This window comes from Labrus mixtus, chromosome 1 (assembly GCF_963584025.1).
Source record: "Labrus mixtus chromosome 1, fLabMix1.1, whole genome shotgun sequence".
Classification (NCBI taxonomy): domain Eukaryota; kingdom Metazoa; phylum Chordata; class Actinopteri; order Labriformes; family Labridae; genus Labrus; species Labrus mixtus.
This window is the reverse complement of record NC_083612.1, coordinates 19,416,315-19,430,267: the sequence shown is the minus strand read 5'-3', so window position 1 is coordinate 19,430,267 and position 13,953 is coordinate 19,416,315. Positions and strand designations below refer to the sequence as shown.

Sequence of the window (13,953 nt, the reverse complement as noted above, 5' to 3'; positions counted from 1 at the left end):
TAAATATTCTTGGTCACAATCTTTTACAAAAAAAATGAACAAAAGAAAAATGTGTCAATTAAGGAGGCTAGCAGAATGTAGGATACGTGATCTCGACTTGAAAGTCCCGGCATAAGTTGGAAGTCCACAGATGATTAAATAGAAAAATAAAAGGAAGGAAATCTTGTGTAGTTTTTTCTGTGACTAAGGTTTCTTGGTCTTGTGAAATATTAAATACTTTCACCTCTTTGAACCTCTAAATGAAACTCTGAAGCATACAAATCCCTGTTTGAATGAACTGCTCACACCTTGAGTCAGGGGGGTAAACCAAGCTAGACAGTCCCTGAACTGTTTGACCAGACAGTCCGACCTGCGACAGGCCCTCATCTAATGATCATAATTATTTAACGACAATATTTGCATATTATACCAGCTGATTCGAGGAGGAGGGAGGGGGGCAATCCTCTTGTGATTATGTGGTAGAACATTTCTGTTAATATATCTCAGTGAATAAATATGTATTGAAAGGCACTGTGATATATTCACACTATCTTAATGTTTCATTTACAGACTGTACTCAACCGCCTTGCTGCTGCTCTTTGTTGAATTTGTATTCCCTGAAGTGTTGTTGTATGTGTAGGACCAACATCCATTACTCAAACAGATATGGGTCCAAGGTCAACAAAAAGTGCTGAAAATAATAAGTAAACAATTTATTTTAGTAATCTCATAATTACTACTTTTGCTATTGATTAAAAACAACATGGGAAGGGGATAATGTTGGCAGCATGAGAGACGGCTAATTCCAGCAATGACATGCTTGCTGCTAACATGTTGGAGTTAAAAAAATGTGATGCCAAAGAATGAGGATTGTTCAGACGACAAGGAGGACGGCGACGTAGAGCACTGCCAGGTTTGACCTACAATAATAATGTAAGTTATGTTATTGTCTTTATGTGAGTTATTTCTGTCATGTGCTCTGTGGTTTCCAAAGTAACTTGCTCTCATGTCATTTTTATTCATAGTCAAGTATTTTGTAAATCTAGGTATGTTTCGTGGTGGTTTTTAACTGGATATGAATAGTCCACAGTTGTTGTTATATTTAGCCTTTGTTTTGTAAAGTAAGTAGGCTAACCTGCCTTTTTAAAAGTATTCACTCAGGATAATTGGATCTCGATTCTCTGTTGAATAAAAAACATTAGCCCTGACAACAAACAACCAAGCTCCTCCATAAATCCCCCAATCACAATTTTCTGTCACCGCTGTTGTTTAGCAGACGAATTTGAAGAATTTGGTCAACTTTAATAAAATAATAACAAAGCGATATGGCGGTATTATGCTCGTGTTACCCCTAATGGCCAGAGGGTGGTGCTATTGCTTCTATTCTGAAACTGTGTTGAAATATCATAAACTATCTGCAACGAACCTGTCCACGTTGAATTCTATTAAATTCAAAATATTTTTTTGTGATTTTAAGTTTAATTATACCGTATTGGGAAGATCAGGCGAAATAATTCTTCCAAAAAAATCCCAAATCATTCTGCTGGTTCCAGGTGATATGAAATACTTTTTGTTGTTGTCATTCTTAAAGCACAATCCGCTCAAGGTGTATCTTATTGATGTCTTTCATTGTTTGTACATATTAGTTTTTACCCAACTTTCTGTCTCCTTTTACGTTTTATTTTCTTCTCTCTTTGTTTTTTATGTGTATGTCCAAAAATAAACTCAAATAGATACATTTATACCCTTTCTCACTACACCCTCGCTCTTTATTATAAACAATGTTTGATGACTCAGGTGTCATTTCCTGAGGCTCAAGTCACCTGCACCTTGCCTAACTGAATTTAAACCAGACATTTTCCCAAGCCGTTTTCCTGTATTCCGCTTCAAATTGGGAATAAAAGGTAAAGACTGAACCTGTGGACTTCTTCATGCAACACGGAGCATGTCTTACAACGTGCGCTCCCTCTCCTAAAAATACACCTCATTAAGTCCTTCACCACGTTTTCACTATAGGCCTACATCATGCGCTACATCACCAGCAGCGGTGACAAATGACGCGTAGGTTTGCAGCCCACCTCCCCCCCCCTCCCCTCCCCTCCTCCCCACCTCCCCTCCTCCCCTCTCGTAGTAAAACACGCTCCGTCCGCGCAGCGCGTCGCCATGCAAACGCGCAGTGGCACATCTCCAACAGGCCTACTCAGTGTGCATCTCCTGTCCTGGCTGTTAGATCTGCTGTCGTCTGTGAAAGCACGGCTGCTGCCTCACACAGGAGTAACGCGGCTCGTTCACAATTGCGGGCTTCAAGGCATTGACAAACAGAAATCTTGAGCCTGATTTCAACCTTTTACACATTTTCTGTTTTCTTCCAAGGAGTGCAGACTCACCTTTTTTCTTTTTTCTTTTTTCTGCACCTTTCCTCATCTCTCGCTTTTGAGTTGTTGGAGAGCCCCGCAGAGGCGAGCAGGACAGCATGGCAATGGTGCAAGGCTGGCTGACGGCAGGATGATGTGTTGTATTTCTTGTTGCCTTTTTGCGCTTTGACTTTGGAGGAATGGGCTCTTTGCCGGAGCTTTCACTCCAGCGGGTTATTTCACATATCTGGACTTATCATAGCGCTTCTTTCGGTGTGTGTGCTTATTAGCATTTTGTGCCTTCTGGTTCCAGCAGAGTCTTCTCTCACCTTCCTCCTCTCATCCTCCTCCGCAGCGCGTGTCTAATTGGAGCGACCGCGAGCGTCTTAATTGAAGGCAATTACCCAGGTCGAAAAAACCGATCTCTAGTTACGCTTTTTTAACAGTTTACTGCAGAGCGAAACACACAGACTCTGCTCTTCGTGGATGTTTCCGTCTCGTTTACGTGCTGCTGTGTTTGTCGGTTGTACCCTTCAGTGACAATGCCGGTGCACGCGCTGCCCCGCGGTGGTGGCGTCGGCAGCGGCATCGGCGGTCCGGGGTCCCTGAGCCCGGCCTCGCTGTCCCGCAGTCTGTCCCGGCTTAGGGAGTACCGGACCCGGACGGGGATCATGCTGGCACTGGGAGTCTCTCAGATGGTCCTGGGGAGTCTCATCCTGGCGGTCAGCTTCGCGGCTCTGGCTCTCACTACATCTCCCAGAGTCCGTCACTCCTGTCCCTTTTGGGCTGGCTTCTCTGTGAGTATTGCTTAATGATGATCTGTTAAAACAGCATGCTAATGCAGTGTGATTAGTATCTATGTATTTGTTATTTAGCATTTATTAACAGGACTATGTGTGACTGTATTTGTATCATGGACAGATTGGATGTTTATTGTGACTGCTGACTCTAAGGAATATTACAATTGGTTTTGGTGGATTTCAAAGAAGTCCAGTTTATTAGTCTCAGGTTCAGAGCTGAGCTGTATTCCGAGGGAATAAATGATTTTCTCGTTTAAGGGGAGAGCCAATCAAAGGGAGTGGGAGGATAAAACGCACACACACACTTCACTACAGTATTATAAAATCAGCATCACTGTAGTTCTTCCTATATGTACTGTGGGATATGTTTGGAACGATCATCTTTATCATGTTGTGTTTTTATACATGTGAAATTTTCATGGTGGTTTCTGTAAATATTTATGAAAGCACACTTCCCTGATTTCCTGCCAGAGACCCAAAGTCCATTAATTATAGAGGCAGCGGGGCAGGGGTGAGGGGAGGTCTGTGGCACGGGGGCCATCTGTGTGTTTGTGTGCAGGAGAGATATAGAGAGAGAGAGTCGTGTGTTACTGCCTGTATGAGTGAGCGTATATAGTTACAGGGGAAATAGTAAGTAACCACAGGGGTCAGAGAGGTCAAGGGTCAGTGCACATTCTTTATCAACGCTTCAAGCTGAATCCACATCATCGGGCCTGTGCTCCTTGCTACCTTCTCTTAATCTCCACGCACCAGGACCTGATGCAGCTATCGATGGGGGCCCGAAACACAGATTAAAACAGCAGTCGAACGTTTTTCAGACAAGAATAAAACTTTTTACTAAGGTCATGTAAAAACAAAGTAAAATCTGCAACAAAGAAGGTGACTTACTTAAACCAGATTACATTGTTCTTCCTTATTATAATTATCAACCAGGAGAAGCTCATCAGAGATCATCTTCAAGGTTCAGGGTTTCTTTATTAATACTTAAAAAGGTACATTTGTTGTGTAGATGAGAGATTCAAACAATGTCTGGTATTTCCAGTAATGTCACCTGGCTGCTCTTTATAGCTCACATACCTTTACTGAATATGACTGTGACTGTGCACAATATGTTTGTCCAAAACCAGAAACTGGAAAAATAAGATATGCATGTATAATACAGAAAAAAAGGTTTCACCTCAGTAAAGAAGGGCTGTCATGTAATGTCCCCCATTTAAGTGACATTTAAACGCCGGAGCAGTCCTCCTGAAATTATCTAGATATTTTCAGCAGTGTATATGTGAAAATGACCTTGGACTCACTGAGGTGCTGGAAAAATGTCTTTCAGTAGTGCCATATCTCAGATAATGTCCTGGCGTCCAGCTCTCTATCCAGAGATGCTGACTAATCAACTATTTTGCCATCAAGCAATTATAAAGCGGAAGTAACATTTTGTAAAGTCAAGCAGAAATACTACAAGAACATTTAAATAAGTTCAAAATCATCAGAGTTAACATGAAGTCTGTAGCGTAAAATGTGGGATTGAATAGAGATGTATCTGTGTCACCTGGAGTCAATGCCAGTAGCAAAAAAAACAGCATCCTCTGGATATTTGAACTGAACGGCCTTGGAGTGGATTTGCTTGAAATTGTAGTCTTTTTTTCAGGATTTTAGTTAAGGTAATTAGACAAATCATCAGAGTCTAGATAGGGTGGCATGGGATGCTTTTTGGCAGCTCTGCTCTGCGGTTTGGTCTAATAAGGAAAGTGTGCTTTCATAGAAAAGCTAGACCTGTGCATCTTCAATATATGCTGTTAAATAATCTGCTCTTACTGTTAAATGTTTTTTTTTCTCTCTGGATCTTAATGTGCAGCTGTGTGTAACCAGTTAATAATCACCATGGTATGCAGTGTTTCCCCTACCATAATATTAGAGGGGGGTAAAATTAGTCAACTATGACGATGAAGAGACAAAACTCCGCTTTTTGACGATTTGATAAATAATATTACTTCATCATCTATTTGACGAAAATGTGACGAAACGAAAACTACATTACAAATCGACGATTATCACGTACCCCCTCAGCTGTTCTGAAATCATTGGAAACCATAGCATACTTCATCAAAGGTGTGCGTGTGTGGTGAGTGCAACAATGTGCAGCCTGGAGCCTGGAGCCTGCAGGTCTGTGAAGCCCCGCCCCTTAGAGCTTCTGATAACACAAATAAAAGCTTGCGTCTGATTTTGTTGACTAAAATATCTTCTATTATCGTCAACTAAAATGATGTGCAATTTGAGTCAGCGACTAATTGACTAAATTAAATCAATAACAAATTACTAATATCTGACTAAATATAAAGGACATTTCGTCAGGAGACTATGACTATGACTAAATAAGAAAATGGTGTGAAGATTAACACTGGTGCTAATGAGTAAGGTGAAATGTCCTCAAACTAGCTTCACTGTTTGTGTGTGTTGGTGTGCTCTGTTGGTGTCTGTGTGTGGCCGCTGAGGGTTGTCATTAAGAATCTCTGTGTGATGAGAGGTATTGTGAAATTGCATCACAGTCACAGTGAGAGTAGGTGTAATCCTTCCTTCCTACACAGAGCAATCATTGGTGAGCCCAGCCTGGTTGTCTGTCTTCCTCCTCCTCCTCCAAAACACACACACACACACACACATATGTTTAGAAACACCTGAATTCAACTGTCAGTCTCATCTTGATTTTCCATACGCTTAACAAAAACATATTTAACAGATTCATAGAAACAGAAAGAAAACTCAAACCTGGATATTTTAAGTGACCCGCTTTGTGCTGATCACTCACTTGGTACAGAGCCCACGCAGTCTCTCTCCACTACTTCAGTGTGGTGTTGTTCAGCTAACAAAGCAAATAAAGTTTCATTCTGTGGAAAATACAATGGTTAGCTAGCTCATTAGCCAGCTAATTAAAAACTTTTAACTTTAACTTTTAAAAAACCTACATGTGCTATCAGAACCTTTACGAATACCTTGCTCTTTCTCAAACCTACCCCTGGGTTTTGGAATTTTAAACAATCATTCCAAAACCCAGGCGTAGCACACGAGCAGGTCCACCACATCGCTAATTTGAAGAAATGTTAATTTTTTTTTTAACAAAGATGACGCAGCGCTCTTTCGACGAGCCGGGTAGACCACAGTTTTGCACACTGTGTGAGGCCCGGCCTACAGTCACTCTAACTCTGGTCTGCTCAGCCAGGTTACCGTCAGGTTTGGCAGTGAATCAAGCCGCACTGCTGGCTTTATGGATGATAGATGAGGCATCGTGCCCGTGTCAGCCACAGGGCTGCAGCAGCTGTCAGCGGCTGACATGCAGAACAAATTACTGTTCACCTCACATCTCCACAAATTAAACTCGGAACCAATTCAAGTGTCCAAACACAAACACAGGCCGCCTCTCCTTCCCATTCTCATCTCTCGTAACAGCAAATAAAAACAAAATATGTAAATCCATCAGAGGGAGTTATTGCAGGCATCATTTACACATTCACATTAGTTTCTGATAGCTGTATCGATGTGATATTTCCTCTCCTCCTGCTGCTCCAGAAATGGATTTTCTCTCTTTTTTTTTAAACTCCCCCCTGGTCGTGTGGAAGAAGATGACTGTGGATTTTGTGTGCAGCCTCTCTAAAAGTAACACTCCAACAGCCCAAATCTTCAGACTGTGCCACAACAAAGACAACTTAAAACCGTATTCTTGGTGTTTGTTGTGAGGCAGCTCTCTCTCCGCCGGATTTCCAGCACAAACTGCCGGCAAATTCTGCAGCGAGTGTGCTTATGTGTGTTTGAACAGAGGGCTCCAAAGTGTTTTGTTGGAGGTTTTTGTAATGCGGAGGCTTTTTCAGTCTCTGCGTGTTTGTGTGAGTGTGGAAGAAGAGTAAAAGTCAAATTATTTACGCAGAAAATGGAAATGCATTTCATTTGGTGGTTGAAAATAATTGCATGTTTGCATTTCTTTCATAGCATTGCTTTTAGTAGACGCAGACAAAGAGGCGGAAAGGTTTAATTAAATTGTTTATTGCTTCGTACTGCTGTTTCTGCTTTTCTCCAGCGAGGAAATGTGAGCCATTATTAATTAAAGGCCTTATTAGGCTCAGGTTGTATCCTGGCAACAGGTCTCGCGACACAAACACATACATGTAAACATGTAAACTCTGTATTTAAAGTGCAGTGTGCAGTGCTCAGCAGACTTCTATCTGTTGAATATGAACGAAGCGAATAAAAATGTGCTTCTTGTCAGGACAATTAAAGGCAGTTTTCTCTGCCTTGAAATCTCTGTTGAGCCAGTTGGATGTTTTGTGGTTTACAAAAAGATACTCTAACTTTGCTTAATGTTGCTTATTGCTGTTCTAATGATGGATTACCGTTGGGTTTTCTTTAAGAAAGAGTAAGGTCTTTTACCTGCTCTTTTGTAAAGTGTCTTGAGATAACATTTGTTATGAATTGGCGCTATACAAATACATTTACAAGTACTTTTTTACATGATTAGCCAATATTTTGTGCATTGCTCGGCTAAGATACAAAATGACTGATATCAAACTGATTTATATCCCTTTGCTGCCACGTAGGCTTTAACTTTTGAGTTCCTGTTCAGTCAGAGGAAACATGTTACTGTGTTCTAAAACATTGAGTCAGCAGGTTTTCATGAAGAGAGCGGCAAAGGAATAATTAGTTTCTTACGGACACTGCTTTTTTTTGCATATGTAATAATTCTATTACCATTGGCACCATCATCAAAACAAGTACACGTTTTATTATACTGCACGTGTGTAAATGTTAGAACAGTTATCAGTCAGTGCATTAAAAAAAATCAGAATCAATAAGGGGCTCAGGTTCTGAACTTGGTGAAATATTCACTAGGCTGCAGGGAACCAGTTCACCCAAAATGTTGAACTCAAGAACATCGTGCCATACAGGCAGTTGCGTAATCATGCCCAGGTTTTAAGTTTTGACTTTTTCTTTAAGCATTCAAAAGCAGGGCCTAGTGCTGGGTCGAAGGCCCTGATGAGAAACTTTCAGCAGTGTTTTACTGTTACTTCAGTGTAATTTCTAATATCACATCCTTGGCAAATAAAACAAAAACTAGCCTCAAAGCTGTACTCCAGAGGAGATATTGGTTTTGGATGCTCAGAGGAAATCGTCCTTTTACAAGACATCCAGTGAGAGGAAAGCGTTAAAGCTTTGACAGCATGAGAGATAAGGAACCTTTGCTGCTTGTGTTTGGATTTGATTTGAATATTTGTATCATTGCGAGTCACATTGCATGTGTGGGTCAAAATCAAAATACGTTACTGTAACAGTAGTTAGGTATTTGAATTAAATAAGTCAAATACTTACGTTTATGCCGTCTGTTAAAGTAAATCAGCGTGTTATCGTATCACATTACTATGTATGGGTTAAAAATGAGACAGTAGAAGACAATAGTGTTGACAGTCAGAGTTTTTTAAGTCCTGCAACAAGAATGCATATGGAGGAGATTTTGTAATGCAAAACATGAAAGACATTGATGAAGAAGAGGACTGCCAAAAAGCTACATTAATTATAGCACAATAGTGCTGTCAGATAAAGTGGGCTACATTTTAAATCAGCTTTTTGCATCAGGCAGACATTTGCTGCAGCTGGCAGGCAGCCTCTAGCTAGCAAGAGTTATGTTGTTATATTTCTATCTAGGGCTGCAGAAACTATTAAATAAATTGATAAAAATCCATTATTAAGGGTTGGCAACAAATTTGTGTTTGAATTTGTTGTGTTGCGCATTTTTCTCACTTCACTCACTGTGCTGCGAAGCTGCTAATGTCACACGCAGACAGTTGAATAAGTTGTATAAGTGAGTGACTAAGGTATGTGCGGTAGGATAATATTAATAACCTTTGATGGCTAAGGCTTCCCTTTATAAAGATGTATAAAAAAGGGGAAGTAGTAAAAAGTACTCTTACCACGCAGTTAAAGTACTCTGCTAAAAGTAAAAGTCCTTAATTCAGTATGTATACGTGCACAGATTAATTGTGCTTGTTTAAAATGTTTAAAATTTTAATTTCAATTATATACCCAGGATGATTTTTTTAAATAGAAATATTTGACTTGATATTGATTTTGCATGAAAAGTCAGGTTGCTTTAAACAATCCAGCCCATACGGCTCCCCGATCAGGTCCCAGGCGCTAAGTTCAAAACTACCTATAATTGTATTGTATTGTGAGTATGTTTGTGCAGTCACAGTATTGTATGATCTGATGACCGTCCAGTTGCAAACTGTGTGACAGAGGCATTACTCGAAGACACAACGCTCCACTGGGCTGTTTGTTGTTTTGATGCAGCCATTTATTCCCAGCTGTCAATAGAGGGCATGGCTCCTCAGCTGCTTCACTCATCTCCTCAGTTGAGATTAAATGGACAGAGTGGTCAGCATGTCTCGGCCGGACCGGCCTGTCTTACATCTCCTATTGATTAGCTAATTAAATTGATTCCATCAACCGTGAGACTGGTGTAAGTTTAAAATTTTAATCCATGTTTTTTCTGACATCTCTGCTGTGACCTCACTCTGGCGTTTAAAGTAGGCCTGCAGTGCGATGATGTCATGTGGTTTTCCTCGCTCGGTGTGTCTCGCAGTGTCACTGAACAGCTGTAATTCACTTTCATGCCTCACCTTTAATAATAAGTAAGTAGACACTCAGCCTGCTGCTCCTCATTACTGTAAGGACCCTCCAGTGCATCCTGCCCCCACTCCAGTGCTACCATTGAGCTCCATAATGGTGGAGGAAACAGTTTGTCCTTGCTAACAAATACACATACACACACGCACACACACACACACACATATGGGTGTTTTAGGAAGGTTATAATATTTCAAGTTGTCATCTACACTTAATTCCCTGTCTCTGCCTCTGCCCCATCTTCTTCCTCCATCCACTTCTTCACTGGTATTGCAGTTTTCTTTTCATGATCCATGTTTAACATCATACAGCATGATCTGAGCTTCTTCTGTGTGTGCCGTGCTAAGGGAGTCCCTTGTGCTTTGCGTTTGTATTTCTGTGAAAGATCTGATTGTTAATTGTGTCATGTTTTGTTCTTTTAGGACTTTAGATAATGGAAACATGACTTTAAATCAAACTCAGAGCAGTATGGAATATTGGGTGCAAAATGGCTACAGTGACTCTATCTTTAAGTTAAGTGATCAAAAGAATTTGAGCTATATAAAACTATCTCCTCACTGTCATCATTATCGTGCTGCAGGGTAGTGTCCAATCAAATTGCTGCAGCTACACATTTCTCTGAGATAACTTTGTAATGCAAAAAATCAGGGATATGCCAAACCATCAATACAGCAAAGTATTCCTATATTTGTTTTCACGATTCTGTATCAATACATTGACAATGACATTCGGAATAGGAGCCACAAGTCAGACTGGAAGCCTCCGCACATGGGGTGGGACCTACCCGTTCAGCCATCGGCGCCCCCCACATGTAAATGTATGATTGTTTCACAGTGGTTAAACTCTACTGAACTCATAATCATGTCTTAAGCTCTGCTCAGACACGCAACAAAAATCATTATGTTTGTATGCAGCTGCTCTTCATCTGCCAGCAGTGTGTCTCTGTGTCCATAGCCACACAGTCACAACACAGACGCTGTTCAAATTCACGGGTCGGCACATACCAATGTGCCCATGTAGTGGTGCAACGGATCACAAATCTCACATTTCCAATGGGATCCCGGATTTTAATCAGATCCTTTTTTTGGATCAACCAAAAAAAAAAAAATCTATTATAACGTTTCTGAGTCGTGAACTTTGATCTGTTTCAACATTAGTCCAGGGCTTATGTTGTTGTTGGAATGCTGCTGAAACAGGTTTTGAGGTTTTTTGATTTAGACTCCTTTCATATTGAAGTTTAAAATGTTGGTGTTGTGATTATTATGTTCTAATACATATGAATGGAAATTCTGAATGAAATAGTTTTGACTCAATAACAGCAAGCTGTATTTCCTTCTCTAACTGTAATCTGAGTAAATTATGTAGTGTATGGAAGCGATGATATTGTATCGAGACCCATATATTGTGATATGTATCGTACCCTGAGATCCTTATCAATACCCAGCCCAGTGTTTCCCACACACAGACAATACCTGGGCGTGCTGCCCGAGTATATTTCAGACCTGTTTATATTCAGATTTTATTTATTCATCAAATTGTTGCATGCGCGAGAGAGCGAGAGAGTGCGCGCGCAAGACGAGCGCAGTCTGCGGAGTTGTGTTGTTCATCTGTTACTATTGGCTCATATTTAATCTGAACTCAAAACACCTTTTGTAGTTCAAACCCAGAAATGAAGAAAGAGATGTACATTTGATTGAAAAATAAATACTATTTGATTGAAAATCTTTGTGGAAAACCGCCTAGGAGAGAAATTATTATTCCAGGCAGAAATTTGACAAGAGAGAATGTCTGGAAAGGATGCTAAAATACGGCTAAATGATCAAACACGTATCAGTGCACATATAAATCTCTGTGTACTTTGTATTCAAAGACACTTTTATACACACACGCATCCTGATGCATCCACATCAAAAACATAGAGTCTCCATTTTGTGCCTCATATTGATGTTTGAAGAGTAAAGCTGGTTGATATGTGCTGAAAGCTGCATGTTTTCTGTTTGCTTTTTTCTGGACATTTTCAGACCTGAACTCGCCCTGCAAACCCATTTGGGAGGGCAGAGAGAAACAAGAGATGGACGGGGTCATGTGTTTTGAGGGAATTTTTGAATTTTGAATGCATGATATATTTGTATGTGCATACATCATCGATCCCTTTCTCTCATAAGTCCTCTATTTTTTCTCTCCTCTGCCGGCTCTTGTTTGTAGTGCCGCTGTGTATTAGTGTGACCCGCGGCTCGGGACGTGTCTGACAGAATGCATGATGCTGCACTTCTTTACAAACAGCCTCGACCCGGCCGCCAGGAGGTCTGCCTGCAGACTGTTGAATAGAAAAGGCCAAAAAGGTTGAACTGAGCTGAAAGGGGGAGAGAGGGAAAACATAAGTCAGAAAAAAGACAGACACAAAGCGTCAAATATCTGTGGTCAGATTTAGATTTCAATAGTTTGTTTCTAAGAGGAGGGTGTCACATGTGCTGTGAATGTACAGCACCTGTGTTCACATTCAGTCTGCTCGTGTTCTGGTTTAATCCAACAGGAAAGAAAAGCTTTATGAATCAGACTTTTCTTTTCTTCAGACTGAGAGGAGAGTTTTTGTTGCAGGCAAAGTGACAGACATCTGCTTCTTTTTCCACGACTTTGACCTGGGTGAAGAAGCTTCTTAAAAAATGTGCTTTTCATAGGCATGCTGCAACAAGCCATCATCAGAATAAAGGTCTGACAGACAGACAAGGTTTTGTTGATGTGTTTGACTTGTACCCTCTACCTGCCATGGAGCTGTATCTTCTTCCTGCATTAACAAAGCCGATGTGTCAACCCCCCTCCTCCCCCCCCCCCTCCCTTGCCTTCCATAGCTGATCAATGACAGAGCCTGCTGACTGCAGCCTCCCTTTGTTCTATGATTAGCAACCGTGTTGTGTTGGAGGGGGCTTTTATGTGTGTACACATGTGGGAGGGCAGGTCGAGGGGCTGTCAGTGTGTGCTCTCTATTTATTTGTCTATATGGAGCCAGAGGAGATGTATAGACTGGTCGTGTACGTCCCTCTTTTTTTTTTATCTGTGTGAAAGCAGATCACAGTGAAGACAGCAGAGAAAACAAGGTGTTTATATGTGTTTAGAAATATGAGACAGACGCACCTCTGTAACAGAAAGCTGTTGAAGAAAGGGGAGCAAATAACATCAACTTTTTTTTTTTATCTTGCTCTGTTTGTCTCCCAGTCCTCGAGAAAGTAGCCCACCACAGTGCTGAAAGCTGAGGTTAATCAGGCGGTGAGAAAGATAAATCAAGAGCCTAAGGATAAATCTGAGAGGCGTTTTGAATAAACACTGTTTGCTTTTTCAACATTATCAGAGTTTCTTTTACTCAGGGCACTAAACAAACCTTTTGAAATGGAGTTCTGAAGTCAGAGTGGATGATCTGGGTGCTGTTGCAAAAACGAGAAAAGAAAATGTCAACAATATGTTTCTGTCTAGACAGCTGTGGTGTTTTTCTTAGTTAAAGCATTTCACAGAGACAACTTTTTATCAGTGAAAGACTTTAGTTTGCACGACTTGACCTGTAAGTCTTGGTACAAAGTTGTAACTGTAGCAGCGGAGGAATAGACCAATTGGCAAAGACAGTTTTAGAAGTAAAGTTTGAATCAGACTGATAAGAGAGCGCTGATTAATGAGAATATAAAAAACATTCATTATGAGAGCCGTAGCTTTCTGAATGACAACAAATAAATTGTTGTTAAACTTTTCTTATTAGAATGAAGAATTCAAATACAAAGTTACGAGTACCTCTAATCAAACATACAGCAGAGAGAATAGCTTAGACAAAAGTTGCAAAGTAGCCCACTAGCATTAGCCCACTTCCGTTAGCCCACTTCCGTTAGCCCAGTAGCGTTAGCCCAGTAGGATTAGTTGCGGTTAGCTCGCATGCAACAGAAGTTAATGATCTTTTTGCAGATTTGTTAAGAAATGAAGAGAGAGTTAAATCAGCAGCATGTGAGTCTTTGGAAGGGAACTGCAGCACCAAGCACCTTTTCAGAGCGTTGTTCAGCAAGGTGCTGGATGTGGCTGAATGGTGAAAGGAGGTGCTGAATGAATCATGCAACCCATCTATATATTAGATTGGACGGGACCCGTAGCCCAGGTAACAATGAAATGAGATGCTC

The 13,953-nt window shown here is 40.8% G+C and overlaps 1 protein-coding gene across 2 annotated transcripts in view; it reads left to right on the top strand.

The window, feature by feature from the left end:
* Positions 1-2,139: 2,139 nt before the first annotated feature.
* fam189a1 (family with sequence similarity 189 member A1) overlaps positions 2,140-13,953 on the top strand; it is a 78,548-nt gene continuing 66,734 nt past the window's right edge. Inside the window, exon 1 of one of the 2 annotated variants that reach the window (XM_061037031.1) lies at positions 2,140-3,130. In XM_061037031.1, the coding sequence (XP_060893014.1) occupies positions 2,876-3,130 (255 nt within the window). In that variant the 5' untranslated portion in view covers positions 2,140-2,875. The remainder of the gene's footprint in view (positions 3,131-13,953) is intronic. The other variant, XM_061037038.1, reaches the window with a different exon arrangement.